General features: G+C 48.3%; 1 protein-coding gene across 5 annotated transcripts in view; it reads left to right on the top strand.

Annotated features, from left to right (window-relative positions):
• The window catches only part of CACNA1F (calcium voltage-gated channel subunit alpha1 F), a 562,890-nt gene that overhangs the window by 371,908 nt on the left and 172,512 nt on the right, over positions 1 to 18,470 (top strand). For all 5 annotated transcript variants that reach the window (XM_085629889.1, XM_085629888.1, XM_085629886.1 and 2 more), the window contains one exon: positions 8,227 to 8,355. In XM_085629889.1, coding sequence (XP_085486015.1) covers positions 8,227 to 8,355 — 129 coding nt within the window. The remainder of the gene's footprint in view (positions 1 to 8,226; positions 8,356 to 18,470) is intronic.

Raw genomic sequence — 18,470 nt, 5'->3', positions numbered from 1 at the left:
CCAGAGTTGTTTTGATTGCATTGCTAAAGTTGAGTGTGCTTCCATTGCTTGTGTTGAGGTGCCAGAGTTGTTTTGATTGCATTGCTAAAGTTGAGTGTGCTTCCATTGCTTGTGTTGAGGTGCCAGAGTTGTTTTGACTGCATTGCTAAAGTTGAGTGTGCTTCCATTGCTTGTGTTGAGGTGCCAGAGTTGTTTTGATTGCATTGCTAAAGTTGAGTGTGCTTCCATTGCTTGTGTTGAGGTGCCAGAGTTGTTTTGATTGCATTGCTAAAGTTGAGTGTGCTTCCATTGCTTGTGTTGAGGTGCCAGAGTTGTTTTGATTGCATTGCTAAAGTTGAGTGTGCTTCCATTGCTTGTGTTGAGGTGCCAGAGTTGTTTTGATTGCATTGCTAAAGTTGAGTGTGCTTCCATTGCTTGTGTTGAGGTGCCAGAGTTGTTTTGACTGCATTGCTAAAGTTGAGTGTGCTTCCATTGCTTCTGTTGAGGTGCCAGAGTTGTTTTGATTGCATTGCTAAAGTTGAGTGTGCTTCCATTGCTTGTGTTGAGGTGCCAGAGTTGTTTTGACTGCATTGCTAAAGTTGAGTGTGCTTCCATTGCTTGTGTTGAGGTGCCAGAGTTGTTTTGACTGCATTGCTAAAGTTGAGTGTGCTTCCATTGCTTGTGTTGAGGTGCCAGAGTTGTTTTGATTGCATTGCTAAAGTTGAGTGTGCTTCCATTGCTTGTGTTGAGGTGCCAGAGTTGTTTTGACTGCATTGCTAAAGTGGAGTGTGCTTCCATTGCTTGTGTTGAGGTGCCAGAGTTGTTTTGATTGCATTGCTAAAGTTGAGTGTGATTCCATTGCTCGTGTTGAGGTGCCAGAGTTGTTTTGACTGCATTGCTAAAGTTGAGTGTGCTTCCATTGCTTGTGTTGAGGTGCCAGAGTTGTTTTGATTGCATTGCTAAAGTTGAGTGTGCTTCCATTGCTTGTGTTGAGGTGCCAGAGTTGTTTTGATTGCATTGCTAAAGTTGAGTGTGCTTCCATTGCTTGTGTTGAGGTGCCAGAGTTGTTTTGATTGCATTGCTAAAGTTGAGTGTGCTTCCATTGCTTGTGTTGAGGTGCCAGAGTTGTTTTGATTGCATTGCTAAAGTTGAGTGTGCTTCCATTGCTTGTGTTGAGGTGCCAGAGTTGTTTTGACTGCATTGCTAAAGTTGAGTGTGCTTCCATTGCTTGTGTTGAGGTGCCAGAGTTGTTTTGACTGCATTGCTAAAGTTGAGTGTGCTTCCATTGCTTGTGTTGAGGTGCCAGAGTTGTTTTGACTGCATTGCTAAAGTTGAGCACCGTTACATTGCTTGTGTTGAGGTGCCAGAGTTGTTTTGACTGCATTGCTAAAGTTGAGTGTGCTTCCATTGCTTGTGTTGAGGTGCCAGAGTTGTTTTGACTGCATTGCTAAAGTTGAGTGTGCTTCCATTGCTTGTGTTGAGGTGCCAGAGTTGTTTTGATTGCATTGCTAAAGTTGAGTGTGCTTCCATTGCTTGACTTGAGGTGCCAGAGTTGTTTTGACTGCATTGCTAAAGTTGAGTGTGCTTCCATTGCTTGTGTTGAGGTGCCAGAGTTGTTTTGATTGCATTGCTAAAGTTGAGTGTGCTTCCATTGCTTGTGCTGAGGTGCCAGAGTTGTTTTGATTGCATTGCTAAAGTTGAGTGTGCTTCCATTGCTTGTGTTGAGGTGCCAGAGTTGTTTTGACTGCATTGCTAAAGTTGAATGTGCTTCCATTGCTTGTGTTGAGGTGCCAGAGTTGTTTTGATTGCATTGCTAAAGTTGAGTGTGCTTCCATTGCTTGTGTTGAGGTGCCAGAGTTGTTTTGACTGCATTGCTAAAGTTGAGTGTGCTTCCATTGCTTGTGTTGAGGTGCCAGAGTTGTTTTGACTGCATTGCTAAAGTTGAGTGTGCTTCCATTGCTTGTGTTGAGGTGCCAGTGTTGTTTTGATTGCATTGCTAAAGTTGAGTGTGCTTCCATTGCTTGTGTTGAGGTGCCAGAGTTGTTTTGACTGCATTGCTAAAGTGGAGTGTGCTTCCATTGCTTGTGTTGAGGTGCCAGAGTTGTTTTGATTGCATTGCTAAAGTTGAGTGTGCTTCCATTGCTCGTGTTGAGGTGCCAGAGTTGTTTTGACTGCATTGCTAAAGTTGAGTGTGCTTCCATTGCTTGTGTTGAGGTGCCAGAGTTGTTTTGATTGCATTGCTAAAGTTGAGTGTGCTTCCATTGCTTGTGTTGAGGTGCCAGAGTTGTTTTGATTGCATTGCTAAAGTTGAGTGTGCTTCCATTGCTTGTGTTGAGGTGCCAGAGTTGTTTTGATTGCATTGCTAAAGTTGAGTGTGCTTCCATTGCTTGTGTTGAGGTGCCAGAGTTGTTTTGATTGCATTGCTAAAGTTGAGTGTGCTTCCATTGCTTGTGTTGAGGTGCCAGAGTTGTTTTGACTGCATTGCTAAAGTTGAGTGTGCTTCCATTGCTTGTGTTGAGGTGCCAGAGTTGTTTTGACTGCATTGCTAAAGTTGAGTGTGCTTCCATTGCTTGTGTTGAGGTGCCAGAGTTGTTTTGACTGCATTGCTAAAGTTGAGCACCGTTCCATTGCTAAAGTTGAGGTGCCAGAGTTGTTTTGACTGCATTGCTAAAGTTGAGTGTGCTTCCATTGCTTGTGTTGAGGTGCCAGAGTTGTTTTGACTGCATTGCTAAAGTTGAGTGTGCTTCCATTGCTTGTGTTGAGGTGCCAGAGTTGTTTTGATTGCATTGCTAAAGTTGAGTGTGCTTCCATTGCTTGTGTTGAGGTGCCAGAGTTGTTTTGATTGCATTGCTAAAGTTGAGTGTGCTTCCATTGCTTGTGTTGAGGTGCCAGAGTTGTTTTGATTGCATTGCTAAAGTTGAGTGTGCTTCCATTGCTTGTGTTGAGGTGCCAGAGTTGTTTTGACTGCATTGCTAAAGTTGAGTGTGCTTCCATTGCTTGTGTTGAGGTGCCAGAGTTGTTTTGATTGCATTGCTAAAGTTGAGTGTGCTTCCATTGCTTGTGTTGAGGTGCCAGAGTTGTTTTGATTGCATTGCTAAAGTTGAGTGTGCTTCCATTGCTTGTGTTGAGGTGCCAGAGTTGTTTTGATTGCATTGCTAAAGTTGAGTGTGCTTCCATTGCTTGTGTTGAGGTGCCAGAGTTGTTTTGACTGCATTGCTAAAGTTGAGTGTGCTTCCATTGCTTGTGTTGAGGTGCCAGAGTTGTTTTGATTGCATTGCTAAAGTTGAGTGTGCTTCCATTGCTTGTGTTGAGGTGCCAGAGTTGTTTTGATTGCATTGCTAAAGTTGAGTGTGCTTCCATTGCTTGTGTTGAGGTGCCAGAGTTGTTTTGATTGCATTGCTAAAGTTGAGTGTGCTTCCATTGCTTGTGTTGAGGTGCCAGAGTTGTTTTGACTGCATTGCTAAAGTTGAGTGTGCTTCCATTGCTTGTGTTGAGGTGCCAGAGTTGTTTTGACTGCATTGCTAAAGTTGAGTGTGCTTCCATTGCTTGTGTTGAGGTGCCAGAGTTGTTTTGACTGCATTGCTAAAGTTGAGCACCGTTCCATTGCTTGTGTTGAGGTGCCAGAGTTGTTTTGACTGCATTGCTAAAGTTGAGTGTGCTTCCATTGCTTGTGTTGAGGTGCCAGAGTTGTTTTGACTGCATTGCTAAAGTTGAGTGTGCTTCCATTGCTTGTGTTGAGGTGCCAGAGTTGTTTTGATTGCATTGCTAAAGTTGAGTGTGCTTCCATTGCTTGTGTTGAGGTGCCAGAGTTGTTTTGATTGCATTGCTAAAGTTGAGTGTGCTTCCATTGCTTGTGTTGAGGTGCCAGAGTTGTTTTGATTGCATTGCTAAAGTTGAGTGTGCTTCCATTGCTTGTGTTGAGGTGCCAGAGTTGTTTTGACTGCATTGCTAAAGTTGAGTGTGCTTCCATTGCTTGTGTTGAGGTGCCAGAGTTGTTTTGATTGCATTGCTAAAGTTGAGTGTGCTTCCATTGCTTGTGTTGAGGTGCCAGAGTTGTTTTGACTGCATTGCTAAAGTTGAGTGTGCTTCCATTGCTTGTGTTTAGGTGACAGAGTTGTTTTGACTGCATTGCTAAAGTTGAGTGTGCTTCCATTGCTTGTGTTGAGGTGCCAGAGTTGTTTTTACTGCATTGCTAAAGTTGAGTGTGCTTCCATTGCTTGTGTTGAGGTGCCAGAGTTGTTTTGACTGCATTGCTAAAGGTGAGTGTGCTTCCATTGCTTGTGTTGAGGTGCCAGAGTTGTTTTGACTGCATTGCTAAAGTTGAGTGTGCTTCCATTGCTTGTGTTGAGGTGCCAGAGTTGTTTTGATTGCATTGCTAAAGTTGAGTGTGCTTCCATTGCTTGTGTTGAGGTGCCAGAGTTGTTTTGATTGCATTGCTAAAGTTGAGTGTGCTTCCATTGCTTGTGTTGAGGTGCCAGAGTTGTTTTGATTGCATTGCTAAAGTTGAGTGTGCTTCCATTGCTTGTGTTGAGGTGCCAGAGTTGTTTTGATTGCATTGCTAAAGTTGAGTGTGCTTCCATTGCTTGTGTTGAGGTGCCAGAGTTGTTTTGACTGCATTGCTAAAGTTGAGTGTGCTTCCATTGCTTGTGTTGAGGTGCCAGAGTTGTTTTGATTGCATTGCTAAAGTTGAGTGTGCTTCCATTGCTTGTGTTGAGGTGCCAGAGTTGTTTTGATTGCATTGCTAAAGTTGAGTGTGCTTCCATTGCTTGTGTTGAGGTGCCAGAGTTGTTTTGATTGCATTGCTAAAGTTGAGTGTGCTTCCATTGCTTGTGTTGAGGTGCCAGAGTTGTTTTGACTGCATTGCTAAAGTTGAGTGTGCTTCCATTGCTTGTGTTGAGGTGCCAGAGTTGTTTTGATTGCATTGCTAAAGTTGAGTGTGCTTCCATTGCTTGTGTTGAGGTGCCAGAGTTGTTTTGATTGCATTGCTAAAGTTGAGTGTGCTTCCATTGCTTGTGTTGAGGTGCCAGAGTTGTTTTGATTGCATTGCTAAAGTTGAGTGTGCTTCCATTGCTTGTGTTGAGGTGCCAGAGTTGTTTTGACTGCATTGCTAAAGTTGAGTGTGCTTCCATTGCTTGTGTTGAGGTGCCAGAGTTGTTTTGACTGCATTGCTAAAGTTGAGTGTGCTTCCATTGCTTGTGTTGAGGTGCCAGAGTTGTTTTGACTGCATTGCTAAAGTTGAGCACCGTTCCATTGCTTGTGTTGAGGTGCCAGAGTTGTTTTGACTGCATTGCTAAAGTTGAGTGTGCTTCCATTGCTTGTGTTGAGGTGCCAGAGTTGTTTTGATTGCATTGCTAAAGTTGAGTGTGCTTCCATTGCTTGTGTTGAGGTGCCAGAGTTGTTTTGATTGCATTGCTAAAGTTGAGTGTGCTTCCATTGCTTGTGTTGAGGTGCCAGAGTTGTTTTGATTGCATTGCTAAAGTTGAGTGTGCTTCCATTGCTTGTGTTGAGGTGCCAGAGTTGTTTTGACTGCATTGCTAAAGTTGAGTGTGCTTCCATTGCTTGTGTTGAGGTGCCAGAGTTGTTTTGATTGCATTGCTAAAGTTGAGTGTGCTTCCATTGCTTGTGTTGAGGTGCCAGAGTTGTTTTGACTGCATTGCTAAAGTTGAGTGTGCTTCCATTGCTTGTGTTTAGGTGACAGAGTTGTTTTGACTGCATTGCTAAAGTTGAGTGTGCTTCCATTGCTTGTGTTGAGGTGCCAGAGTTGTTTTGACTGCATTGCTAAAGTTGAGTGTGCTTCCATTGCTTGTGTTGAGGTGCCAGAGTTGTTTTGACTACATTGCTAAAGGTGAGTGTGCTTCCATTGCTTGTGTTGAGGTGCCTGAGTTGTTTTGACTGCATTGCTAAAGTTGAGTGTGCTTCCATTGCTTGTGTTGAGGTGCCAGAGTTGTTTTGATTGCATTGCTAAAGTTGAGTGTGCTTCCATTGCTTGTGTTGAGGTGCCAGAGTTGTTTTGATTGCATTGCTAAAGTTGAGTGTGCTTCCATTGCTTGTGTTGAGGTGCCAGAGTTGTTTTGATTGCATTGCTAAAGTTGAGTGTGCTTCCATTGCTTGTGTTGAGGTGCCAGAGTTGTTTTGATTGCATTGCTAAAGTTGAGTGTGCTTCCATTGCTTGTGTTGAGGTGCCAGAGTTGTTTTGATTGCATTGCTAAAGTTGAGTGTGCTTCCATTGCTTGAGTTGAGGTGCCAGAGTTGTTTTGACTGCATTGCTAAAGTTGAGTGTGCTTCCATTGCTTGTGTTGAGGTGCCAGAGTTGTTTTGACTGCATTGCTAAAGTTGAGTGTGCTTCCATTGCTTGTGTTGAGGTGCCAGAGTTGTTTTGATTGCATTGCTAAAGTTGAGTGTGCTTCCATTGCTTGTGTTGAGGTGCCAGAGTTGTTTTGACTGCATTGCTAAAGTTGAGTGTGCTTCCATTGCTTGAGTTGAGGTGCCAGAGTTGTTTTGACTGCATTGCTAAAGTTGAGTGTGCTTCCATTGCTTGTGTTGAGGTGCCAGAGTTGTTTTGACTGCATTGCTAAAGTTGAGTGTGCTTCCATTGCTTGAGTTGAGGTGCCAGAGTTGTTTTGACTGCATTGCTAAAGTTGAGTGTGGTTCCATTGCTTGTGTTGAGGTGCCAGAGTTGTTTTGATTGCATTGCTAAAGTTGAGTGTGCTTCCATTGCTTGTGTTGAGGTGCCAGAGTTGTTTTGACTGCATTGCTAAAGTTGAGTGTGCTTCCATTGCTTGTGTTGAGGTGCCAGAGTTGTTTTGATTGCATTGCTAAAGTTGAGTGTGCTTCCATTGCTTGTGTTGAGGTGCCAGAGTTGTTTTGATTGCATTGCTAAAGTTGAGTGTGCTTCCATTGCTTGTGTTGAGGTGCCAGAGTTGTTTTGATTGCATTGCTAAAGTTGAGTGTGCTTCCATTGCTTGTGTTGAGGTGCCAGAGTTGTTTTGATTGCATTGCTAAAGTTGAGTGTGCTTCCATTGCTTGTGTTGAGGTGCCAGAGTTGTTTTGACTGCATTGCTAAAGTTGAGTGTGCTTCCATTGCTTGAGTTGAGGTGCCAGAGTTGTTTTGACTGCATTGCTAAAGTTGAGTGTTCTTCCATTGCTTGTGTTGAGGTGCCAGAGTTGTTTTGATTGCATTGCTAAAGTTGAGTGTGTTTCCATTGCTTGAGTTGAGGTGCCAGAGTTGTTTTGACTGCATTGCTAAAGTTGAGTGTGCTTCCATTGCTTGTGTTGAGGTGCCAGAGTTGTTTTGATTGCATTGCTAAAGTTGAGTGTGCTTCCATTGATTGTGTTGTGGTAAGAGAGTTGTTGGTACAATACTTTGTTCTTCCATTAGATTTGTTGTGGATCATGAGTTGTTTAGACTCCATTGCTACAGTTGATGTCTCTTTCATCGGTCGTGTTGTGTTTCCTGAGTTGTTTCGACTCCATTTCTACAGTCGATGTCTCTTCCATCGGTCGTGTTGTGTTTCCTGAGTTGTTTAGACTCCATTGCTACAGTTGATGTCTCTTCCATCGGTCGTGTTGTGTTTCCTGAGTTGTTTCGACTGCATTTCTACAGTCGATGTCTCTTCCATTGGTCATGTTGTGGTTCCTGTGTTATTTTGACTCCATTGTTATAGTTGATTTGTCTTCCATTGGTCGTGCTTTGGATCCTGAGTTATTTCGACTCCATTGCTATAGTTGAGTGCTCTACCATTGATCGTGTTGTGGTTCCTGAGTTGTTTAGAATCCATTGTTACAGTGGATGTCTCTTCCATTGATCGTGTTGTGGTTCCTGAGTTGTTTAGACTCCATTGTTACAGTCAATGTTTCTTCCATTGGTTGTGTTGTGGTTCCTGAGTTGTTTCGACTCCATTGTTACAGTCGATGTTTATTCCATTGGTCGTGCTGTGGTTCCTGAGTTGTTTCGACTCCATTGCTACAGTCGATGATGTCTCTTCCATTAGTTTGTTGTGGATCATGAGTTGTTTGGACTCCATTGCTACAGTCGATGTCTCTTCCATTGGGTGTGTTGTGGTTCCTGTGTTGTTTCGACTCCATTGCTACAGTTGAGGACTCTCCCATTGGTTGTGCTGCTACACCTGAACCTTTTCCTGCTGATGATGCTAGTCTTCCATTGCTGTGAAGCGCCTTATCCTCTGTTCTGCATAAAAGCTCCCCGGATCCAGTCCATGCTCATTCCTCTCTCTTTCTCTCTCTCAGAGCTCAGAGGACAGCTCCCGTATCTCCATCACTTTTTTCCGTCTGTTCCGAGTGATGCGATTGGTAAAGCTCCTAAGCAAGGGGGAGGGCATCCGTACCCTCCTGTGGACCTTCATCAAATCCTTCCAGGTGAGTGTGGATTTGAATGCTGATTCCAAGTGCTTTCTGATGTATGGGGGGAGGAGGAGAGAGACTGTTCTAGAATGTGCCGTGGAGAGGGAAGAGCTTATTGCTGGGTTATCCTGCTCTTCCCTTCCTTCTGAAGCCGAAGGATTGTCTCTGCCCAGCCCTTGCAGCCACAGGCTATCCTGACATGTGATCATCTCGGCCACCGCTGTAATGGCCATGAAGAGGCCATTTAGCCTGACATATTACTTACTTGGACAGTGTCTTTCAATGGTATCTGATTCTGCCATGTGATTGGCTATCCTGATCACACCGGCACTTCAGAGAGGATGAACCCTGACCTGTCTCTGACTCTTTAGGCTTCTTGGCCATGCAGAGGCAGCTGTGCTAACATGGGGATGGCTCTTCCCTAGTCCTACCGCCTTTCAAAGGTAGAGGAGCCTGGCAGCTGATTGACGCTGTACCAGTCCCACCAGCTTGTTGGTAAATCCTTACACTTCTTAAATCACCTATTGGAACTCTGCTGCTAGGATTGCTGTGCGTCTAGCCCTATATTCACCGTCTTCTTTTATTGCCTGACCTGATTCTATCAATCGTGTGCTAAAGTAGTCGCCTGGGTCTTCAGACATCTCTTTGCACCCACTATGCCCCCTCATCCTTTACCTGGTCACCTTATACAAGTAGGTGAAGCTAAACATGAGAGCGCCTCTGGCGGCATTCTTCCCAGGAATGGCAGAAGGAAATGTAAAGACAACATCTTCCGACTCAATCCTGAAACTGTCCTCCTTCGATGTGTGTCCTAAAGCTAAATCAGGGAAGAAGCTTCCTTTGCTCCATTATTGACATATACACTTGGGAAGCCCTAGCATTGTCCCGGGTCGGGCCAGTGCTCGGAGCAGGATGGCTCTTCCCTCATACCTATGGCCAACGTCTACGGTAAAAGCAAAGACTTGACTCAGTGCCTTCAGGCCAATCTGTCATCGTTCCACACATGATTCACTGCCATGAAACACCTATTGCCGCCCTCTGGCTCAAGACATCAGCTCCTTCACTGTCCTTTTGTAAGTCATTCTCTTTCTTCTTTGCATGTCTACTGACGGATCCCCCATGGGTAGCCGCTCCTGCCGATAACCTGGCTGCGCAATGATCTGGACGAGGGGACTCGTGGTAGCCAATGCTCTGCTCTTTGCTTATATCCACATCCATACTGTCTCTGCCCTCGGCAGCCCATGGTCCCTTCTTCAGTGACCGAGAGTCTGTACCTCGTTAGAGGCCTCTTTGTTACCGAGTACCTGTGATTCATCTTCACCATAATTATCCATCCCCTTACCTTTCATTCTCCACCCCAGTGATAAGCAGTGTGGTGACACCTCCATAAGTCTGTGACAAGTTGGCTATAACTGCATTTTATCTGCAGCAATGTAATTATGATGGTACACCGCACTGCAAGATCTCCCAGCCGCTCCGCATGTCACCCAGCCTCTGCGTGGCTGAGGATGCTGTACCCTCAGACCCCGTGGGTTGGGCAGCCAGCGGTCAGGCCAATACACCTCCCACATGCCCCCACACACCCTTGGCAGTCACAGCATCCAAACCCTCCTAATCTCCCCCCATAACATCATGGGCACCCAGTTGGCGGCAGGATTTGCCATCACCTGCCCTGCTGGAAGTCAAACTCCCTCCCCTTTGTGACTACCCCTCCCCCCATACATCATCGTACGACCGACTGATGGAGGAACATTTATCCCTTCTCCCGGCCGGAAGTCATGGCTCTCTTGGCCGAGGGAGCCATAGAGAGGATACCAGCGCCAGAAGTGGGTCTATATCTTGGTGCCAAAAAGGACAGAGGCTTTTGGCCTATCCTAGATCTACGCCTTCTCAGTTACTTCCTCAAGAAGGAGAAGTTCATGATGCTCATCCTGACTCAGATCCTGTCTACCCTGGACCCATGAGAATGAATAGTAGAGTTGGACAGTAGCGTTGGACTTGCAGGATGCATACTTCCTCATTTCCATCCTGCCATGCCACAGACATTACCTGTGTTTCTCAGTTGGCCACGAGCACTTTCAGTACACTGTGTTTCATTTGGCCGTACCAGTGCCCCTCAGGTGTTCACCAAGGGGATGGCGGTGGTTGCAGCTCATCTGCGGGGATCAGGGGTGCCAGACTTCCCCTATCTCCAAGACTGGCTGCTGAAGGCGGGCTCACCACAGGCTGCCAATGTTTCACTTTCAACGTGCCACAGTCACACCTGACTTCCTCTCAGATGCTCCCTTTCATCAGAGCTGTTCTGGACACAGTGCAGTTTCGGGCTTATCCTCCTGAACGGTGAGTCCAGGATATTCTGGCTCTGATACCGATGTTTCAGCCTCTATCCTGGATTTTGGTGAGACTAACTCCAAGGTCGCTGGGACTCATGGCCTCCTGCATCCTGCTGGTGACACAAGCACGCTGGTATATGCAGGCTCAGCTGTGGGAGCTGAAGTTCCAGCGGACGCAGCATCAGGGAAATCTCTCTGACCTGGTCCAAATCTCGAAGGGTACTGTAAAAGATCTGCAGTGGTGGCTAATGAACCGCAAAAGGGTCAGCGGGAGACCCCTCTCCCTTCCCCAACCAGATCTCACAGTCTTGACAGATGAGTCACTCCAGGATGGGGCGGCCACCTGGGAGAGGTGGAGATCAGAGGACTCTGGCTCCAGCGGAATCCGGTCTTCACATCAGCCTGTTGGAGCTCCGAGCAATCCTCTTGTCTTTGAAAGCCTTTCTACCCTCCATCAAGGGAAGGCAGTGCAGGTGTTTACGGACAACACCACCGCCATGTGGTACTGCAACAAACAGGGCGGGGTGGGATCGTGGACCCTTTGTCTAGAGGCCCGCCGTCTCTGGACATGGCTGGAACAGCAGGGCACATCCCTGGTTTAACATCTGGCAGTTTCACTGATCTCCAGGGCGAACCAACTCAGCCGTCAGTGCCTAGCGGATCACGAGTGGCGTCTCCGTCTGTGGGTGGTGCAAGGTCTCTGTCAGCAGTGGGGAGAGCCCTGGTTAGATCCGAGAACGCGCAATGCCAGTAGTTCTGCGTGCTGGAATTTCCAAGGCGGCTCTCACTCGGACACACTTTTCGTCTCGAGTGGACCTCAGGCCTCCTGTACGCCTTTCCACCCATACCACTGCCACCCAGCGTGCTCAAGAAGACCAAGAGCCCCCAGGTCCAAGTCATCCTTGTGGCTTTGAACTGGGCATGGAGGGTCTGGTATCCTGAGCTGTTGAGCATGGCTATCAGTCCTCCGATCATTTCCAAAGTTCCTGCTGGGTGGGAGCTTACTTCTGTTTCCTGCCTATGTTATTGCAGTCAGGGAAACCACTGTGTCCTGGGGTCAGTTTCCCGGGACATAGTGTGTAAGCTGGCCCCGTGGGATGGGGTCCTTGAGACCTTGGTAGGCTCAGGGACCGGGGGGCCATGCAGCCTCTCTCCCCTTTTGTAAAACTTTCAGCCCCAGAGGATGGGATCCTCATGGCCTATTAGGGCACAGCAAAGGGGGTGCGCGCCCCTCTCCTCCTATTTTATAGAGCTGCCCAGGGGGATGGGGCCCCGGGGCCTCCTCGAGGTTGAGGGAGGGTTCCATGCGCTCCCTTCACAAACCAAGAGAACTAGCGATGCTCCCTGGGCCCTGGCCTCTCCCTGGGCCCCGGCCTCTCCCTGGCCTCTCCCTGGGGGGTGGGGGGGGGGCGGTAGAAGACAGAGGCTGCGTGTCCTCTTACCCATTCAAATCTGGTCGGGCCCCGGAGATGGGGTCCCCGTGGCAGAATTCGGCCCGGGGAGGAGGGCCAGTTCTCACCAGTGATGTTACCAGTGATGTCACAGAACATATTAAGAGTGATGTAATATGTAAGGTAATAAGCAGTGCATGGCGAGGGCGCGAGTTATAGTTACTTAGTTAACTGCAACTAGTGAATTTCAGTGTTTTTTTGATGGGGCGCTGCCTGGCAGGAGCAGTGAACATGAAATGACAGACTGTTCCACTCTTTTCATATTTGTTCCCTGTGTATTTTTTCTTCTTTAATTTTTTTGGGGGTACTCCGGTCCCTCCTGAGGCACCCAAGAACTGTTCCATACATTGGGGGCCACGGCAGGAGACTGAAGGCCCCTGAGTCCCTTTGCCCGCTCGGGCATACTTTTTAGGGGTACCACGGTCCCATCCAGGGCACTCAATAACTTTAAATCATTGGAGGCCATGGCAGAGGCTTATTGCCCCTGCGGCTCCACTGGCTCTGCCGCCAGCACCCGTCTTGGGTGGCGGCGGGAGCTGGCTCCATTGGTTTGCTCCCATCTAATGGGAGCAGTGTGAGAAGGTGGCCTGATATATGTTGTCCACTAGTTCTAGTGGGCACCTTGTATCAGTCCAAAGAACCCCTTATGGTGATAGATTAAAGACAACCTTTATTGAAAGCTATCCTAGTGGTAGCTATGGAGAGCAGCCGTCAAGCTGAGTCTTAAAGGAATGTAAAGCAGCTTGTTTTACCAGTCTATAATCTCTTGAATGATCAAATGAAAGGACAACCACACCAGGTATATATTCAAAATATATGTATTTAAGATAAAACACATCCCTCTAGTCTCTTTATGAGACTGGAGTTCGAAGTACTTAGTTTACAAGTGAGCAAGCATCAGTTATAGCACAAATACACGTTTGGGCCCTAGGGGCATACCAAACCATATACCAAAAAAGTGGTATAAGAACCACGACTGAAATAGACACAAGGCCTATAGCCTGTAGAATCGCTGGGACCCCAAGGAACCACCCAAGGTAGTGACACAGGGGACCCACGGGGACTGTATGCAGTGCGTGAACACAACCGCGGGTTCTCGTTAGCTTCTATGGGCAATGTCTGGGTTGGAAATTTAAAGATTAGGGACACTTCTAATCGAGTCTGGACCAAACCCTTTTGGACTTAAGAAGTTCTAGGGCTAGCACCCACATGAGCACCGGAGTACTCGAGTTACCTCACCCAGGGAAGCCGGGTGCATAGGTGCCTTTTGGTGTCGGGTCGCGTCGTCGATTTTAATGGAAGTCTGCAAAGAACTTCTGCTGCCTTGAAGAGGAGAAGTGTCCGAGGAGATCCAAGCCTGGATCTAGGATGTAAGGAACCTGAAAGCAGAGGGGACAGAGTCTGGGTCACTAGCCAGTGACCGAGGGCAGGATGGACCAATGCCCACAGATGTCTGGTGCTTCAGGTGAGTTGATGGGTGTCTTGACTCTTCATCCACGAGGTCCAGGGGGCGTCGACTAAGAGTCCACGAGCCGGATTCGAGCTGTCCCTCAAAGTCTGTCGAATGCTGCGGTGTCGGCGACCAGATTGGACCCAACAAGCCTTGGCAACGGTAAGTCACTGGAATTTAGAGAAAGGACTGCGGTGCAGACCAGCAAGGTCTGAGGGACTCACCCAGCGAGGGTAAGTCAGGGCATGTCTGGAGCAACCAGGACAGCCCAAGTAGAAAAGGAGTTGCCTTCGTGGGGACCGGCTAGCCAACGGTCTAGTGATCGCAACGGAGTCTCGAGCGGTCGCACTTGAAGCTGGCCCACGGATAACTCGTGGAGTGGAGGCCAACAATCTTCGGTGCAGGAGGTGCTCAAGGCTGGGGCTACTCGCAGCCCAAAGCACAACTTCGAGGAGGACCAGGAAGATAGTGTTGCTGCAAAAGTTCACGGTGTCCTGGGGTCATGGTTCTACATCACCCACGATAGCCACGGACCTCAGCTTTGCTGTGGACTCAGGGTAGCCTCTGTGAAGTCTGGAAATCCACCCCTGGGGATGCAGAGACTTCGGCGTCCGGCGGGAGCTTCAGAATTGCAGACCGGTCAGTTGCTTCTTTGGTGCCTGCCAAGCAGGAGAGTCACTCATTGACCCCAAGGGAGATTTCTTCAGTCTTCTAGTCAGGATAGAACGTCAAAGGTCCAGGATGTACATTGCAGAGTTTCGTCCAGGGTAATCTAAAGTCCTAGGGACTGGATTCCTATACTTATAGTAAGTTTAGGGGATGGACTAACTCTAAGGCCCCACCAATGGGTGGGCCAGGAAAGAGGGGTGGTTTCACCCATTTCCTTTGTCCAGTTTCGCGCCAGAGCAGGGGCAGGTAGCCCCTGCAACCGGTTTGAACTGGGCTATGCACAGGGACGCCAAACGTGCCCCCAGTGCAGGACTTCAAAGCACCAGAGAGTGCTCCCGCCCAGCCCCAATTCACATCTGCCTGTCTGGGGAGGTGGTTACATCTCCCTTCGACAGGCAACCTATTGTCCAGGCCTCCCCTGCCGGAGTTTTGGTCAGCAGCAGGAGGCCAGACCCGTGTCTGTGGCAGAGGCATCCATTTTGTGATGCCAGGGCTCAGGAAAGTCCTACCGGGTTTAGCCAGTGTGAACATGTCTCTCCCTCTAGAAGGTGGAATGCTACCCCCGCCGCCAGAATTTCCGGGGGGGGGGGGGGTAGTATTCCAAAGCGTTTGACCCCAAACACGACATGTGTTGATGCAGCCATCCCAAAGTTAGCATTTACTACGAGGTTATAATGCACTTAAGAGTATATGGTATGGCTGTATCACAGAACAGCCATAAGGAAGTATTTCCGAAAGCAGCAGAGGGGCTCAGCTCATGCTTGGGCACCCTCTCACACAAAACCAAGCACTGTGCCTTCAGGATTGTCAAGGCCTGCCATAGGAGTGGCTTATAGGTTTATATGTGTCTGTATATATGTGGATATAGGTAGCCTATACCACTGTAAGGGGTGCAAGCACATCCTTACCCAGGCTGCAGTAGCAGACCTGTGGTGTCATTTTGGAGTGCTTCCCAGGGGTGGCATAATACATGCTTCAGCCCCTGGTAGGCCTCGGAGGTACCTATGCCCTAGGTACATAGTATACCATATACTAGAGGCTTATAGGGCACTCCAGAATCCAATTAGATATGTACCTAATGTACATGGAAACCATTTTAGAGAGGAAGCAGCTAGGCTGTGGTCCTGATTATCAAGGCCACAGCCAGACTAAGGTCGAAAAATAGTGAAACACCAGCAAAAAGTGGGGGTACCCATGTGAAGCAGATCCTACTCTCCTACAAGCAGCTTTTGTTTCTGCGCCCCGTCCAATGGGAGCAAACCTAGGAGAGAGTTGGCAGGGACTAATATTTCTGTATCCTGCTGGTGCTCTCCCGGACATGGAACAAGAATGCACTCAGGTATGGGGTCCCCGTGACACTGCCATGATTTAGTTCCCAGTGTATGGGGTTCCTGGGGCCATTTTATGGCTCAGGTAAAGGAGCCCTCAGCCCTCCCTCCCCATATAATTATTTTAACAAGCCCCGGGGCATGGGGAACCCAGGGCCATTTAATAATCGAGGAAAGGGAAGGGGGTCGCAAGCTTCCTTTGCTAAAAATTATTGTATTCACTGCCCTGGACCCCCCCTGTTTTTCTCATCGCCCACTTGACAGATCACCCTGAAACTTTCCTAGAAGGAACTGAGCTGACAACCATTTTTGTGGAATGTTTTGTGAAGATTCGTCAAACTTTGCCAAAGTTATTAGCAAACCAAAAAAATCAATTTCCTATGGATCCCGGTCACTAACTATAACTAGACAGTGACATCTGCCACTGTGATATATATTATTATGTATACTTTTTCCCCTATGGAGTGTCATGCTCTCCTGTTCAAAAAGAACTGAGGCTGTTGAGCAAATTGCCAGTACAGTGCATGCTGGGTAATGGAAGCTGTTGACGGAAGATAAAATGTAGTTAAAGCTGCCCTGTCGCAAACCTATGGAGGTGTCGCCAGACTGTTCATCAGTAAGGTGGCTACTTCCAACATCAAAAAAATATACATGTTCGAGGCATATGAGCTGCAGATTACAACCTTGTGCATAGATCGCCATCTGGTGTTGGGCCCGGATGTTTGCAGTTGATTTTCCTCTTGGAAAGTCTTTGGAAGTCACAAGGTCGGTGACTCCTCCTTTGGATTGTTTTGCGCATGGGCTTCGGCTCCATCCTCAGATCGTTTTTTTCCGCCATCGGGCTCGGATTTGATCTTCGTGCTCCGGTTCCGAACAGGTCTCCAGTTCAATCGACGCGCAATCCTCACCCCAATTCGCGGTATTGTTTCGATCGCGATCTCCACACTCGACGCGGCTCTCATCGATCAACACCTTTGATTCCAGTCGTCGATGCCGGCCTTCGGGCCTACCCAAGCTGCGGTCCTGGCTCATGGAAAGGACTCCCTTCAAGAATTGCCCTCGATGTGGGTCCAAATTCCCCCACACCGATCTCCACGAAGTATGTAATCTCTGCCTCTCCCCTGAACACGAGGCTCAAAATTGCCCAGCGTGCAAGTCCTTCCGGTCCAAGAAAACGATTTGGTACCGACACCACCCCCGGAACCAACAAAAGCACACAAGGCCACCGGCACCGAGATCGCGAAGCCGAAACCCATCTCGACACCGACCAAACAAAAAGTCCTTTCCAAGCCACATACTTCCAAACAGGACACTAAAGCCAGAAGACCAACGGCCCGACGCCTTCGGCGCCGACGGATAAACCACCTTCAGAAGAACTCTTTACACCGGAACCCTTGCAAAAGACATTGGCCAAGGATCCCAAAACCGGACATTTGATGCTCAGCATCAAAAAGAGACAGCTGGAAAAACCTGCCCCACCTCCACCTCCAAAGAGGAAGGACTCTGATGCCTCACCTTTCAGAATCCCTTCCACTACCTTCACCTTCCACCCCCTCCACCTTCCCCCCTCCACCTTCTCCTTCTCCACCCCCTCCTCATCATTCCCCAACACACCCACCCCATGACTCACCCACAGGGGACCCCACTCCCACAGGCTCCCCAGACCCATGGGACGACTATAACAACCCCGACATCCCTAACGTCCCACAGGATGATCTCTATCCTTCGAGACCAACCCCACCAGAAGACTCATTGGGGTTCAACCATTTACTCCAGAGGGCTGCACACTATCACGGGGTAGATCTCCATACCGACCCCGTGGAGGAGGATTTCCTCCTCGATACTTTTGACACCACGCATAGGGCCACCTCCATACTGCCCATGCTCAAAGGAGTGGTAAAACATGCGCCATAGGTCTTTAAAGACCCAGTCAGATCCAGGGTTATTAACCCGCGCATTGACACAAAATACAAAGCCGCCCCTAAAGATCCCTCCTACATCAGAGGGCCAGCACCGCTAGATTCCCTGGTAGTATCCACAGCACGGAAGAGGGCCAACTCCCAGGCGTCAGGCGATGCACCACCACCTGACAAAGAGTCAAAACTCTTGGACGCATCCGGCAAGCGCACTGCATCACAAGCTGCCAACATATGGCGTATCGCCAATACACAAGCGTTACTGGCTAGATATGACAGGGCCCAATATGACGAGTTAGAAGCCATAATGCAACACCTCCCTGACAAATACAAAAACAGGGCAAGTGAGTTAATTCAGGAGGGTAAAATCATCACTAATACCTCCATCCGTTGTGCCCTAGATGCAGCAGACACCACCTCCAGGGCCATCAATACTAGCGCCCTCCTCTGTCGCCTTGCCTGGCTCAGGATCTCACGATTTAAACCAGAGGTGGAAGCTTCCATCCTGAACCATCCCTTTGACCAGGAACATCTGTTCAGCCCAAAAGTGGATGAGCCCTAGAAAAAATGAAAAAAGACACCGACACGGCGAAATATATGGGAGCCTTACAATCACACCCTCCCAGGCGCTCCTTTTGCCGTTCCTCCTTTCGGAGCACATCCAGAGGCTACTCCTCTGATACCGCTTCCACGTCATACAAAGCTCCTACCCAATCCACCTTCACAAGGGGTTACCAAAGAGGCGGCTACAGGGGCAACAATAATAAAGGCAGAGGCAAACAAACACCACCCGCTCTGCCTCCGCACCTACCCAATGACTTCCCTCCCTCCCCCCAGACCATCCCACTCCGTTCGGGGGCAGACTCCAAAATTTCCTTCATGTCTGGTCTACCATCACCTCAGACAAATGGGTGACACAAATAATTTGGTCAGTCTACTGCCTAGAACTAATCTCCACCCCCAAACATTCCACCCAGACAACG

The sequence above is a fragment of the Triturus cristatus genome, chromosome 10 (assembly GCF_964204655.1).
Source record: "Triturus cristatus chromosome 10, aTriCri1.1, whole genome shotgun sequence".
Taxonomy (NCBI): Eukaryota; Metazoa; Chordata; class Amphibia; order Caudata; family Salamandridae; genus Triturus; species Triturus cristatus.
This window is presented reverse-complemented; position numbering and strand designations above follow the sequence as displayed.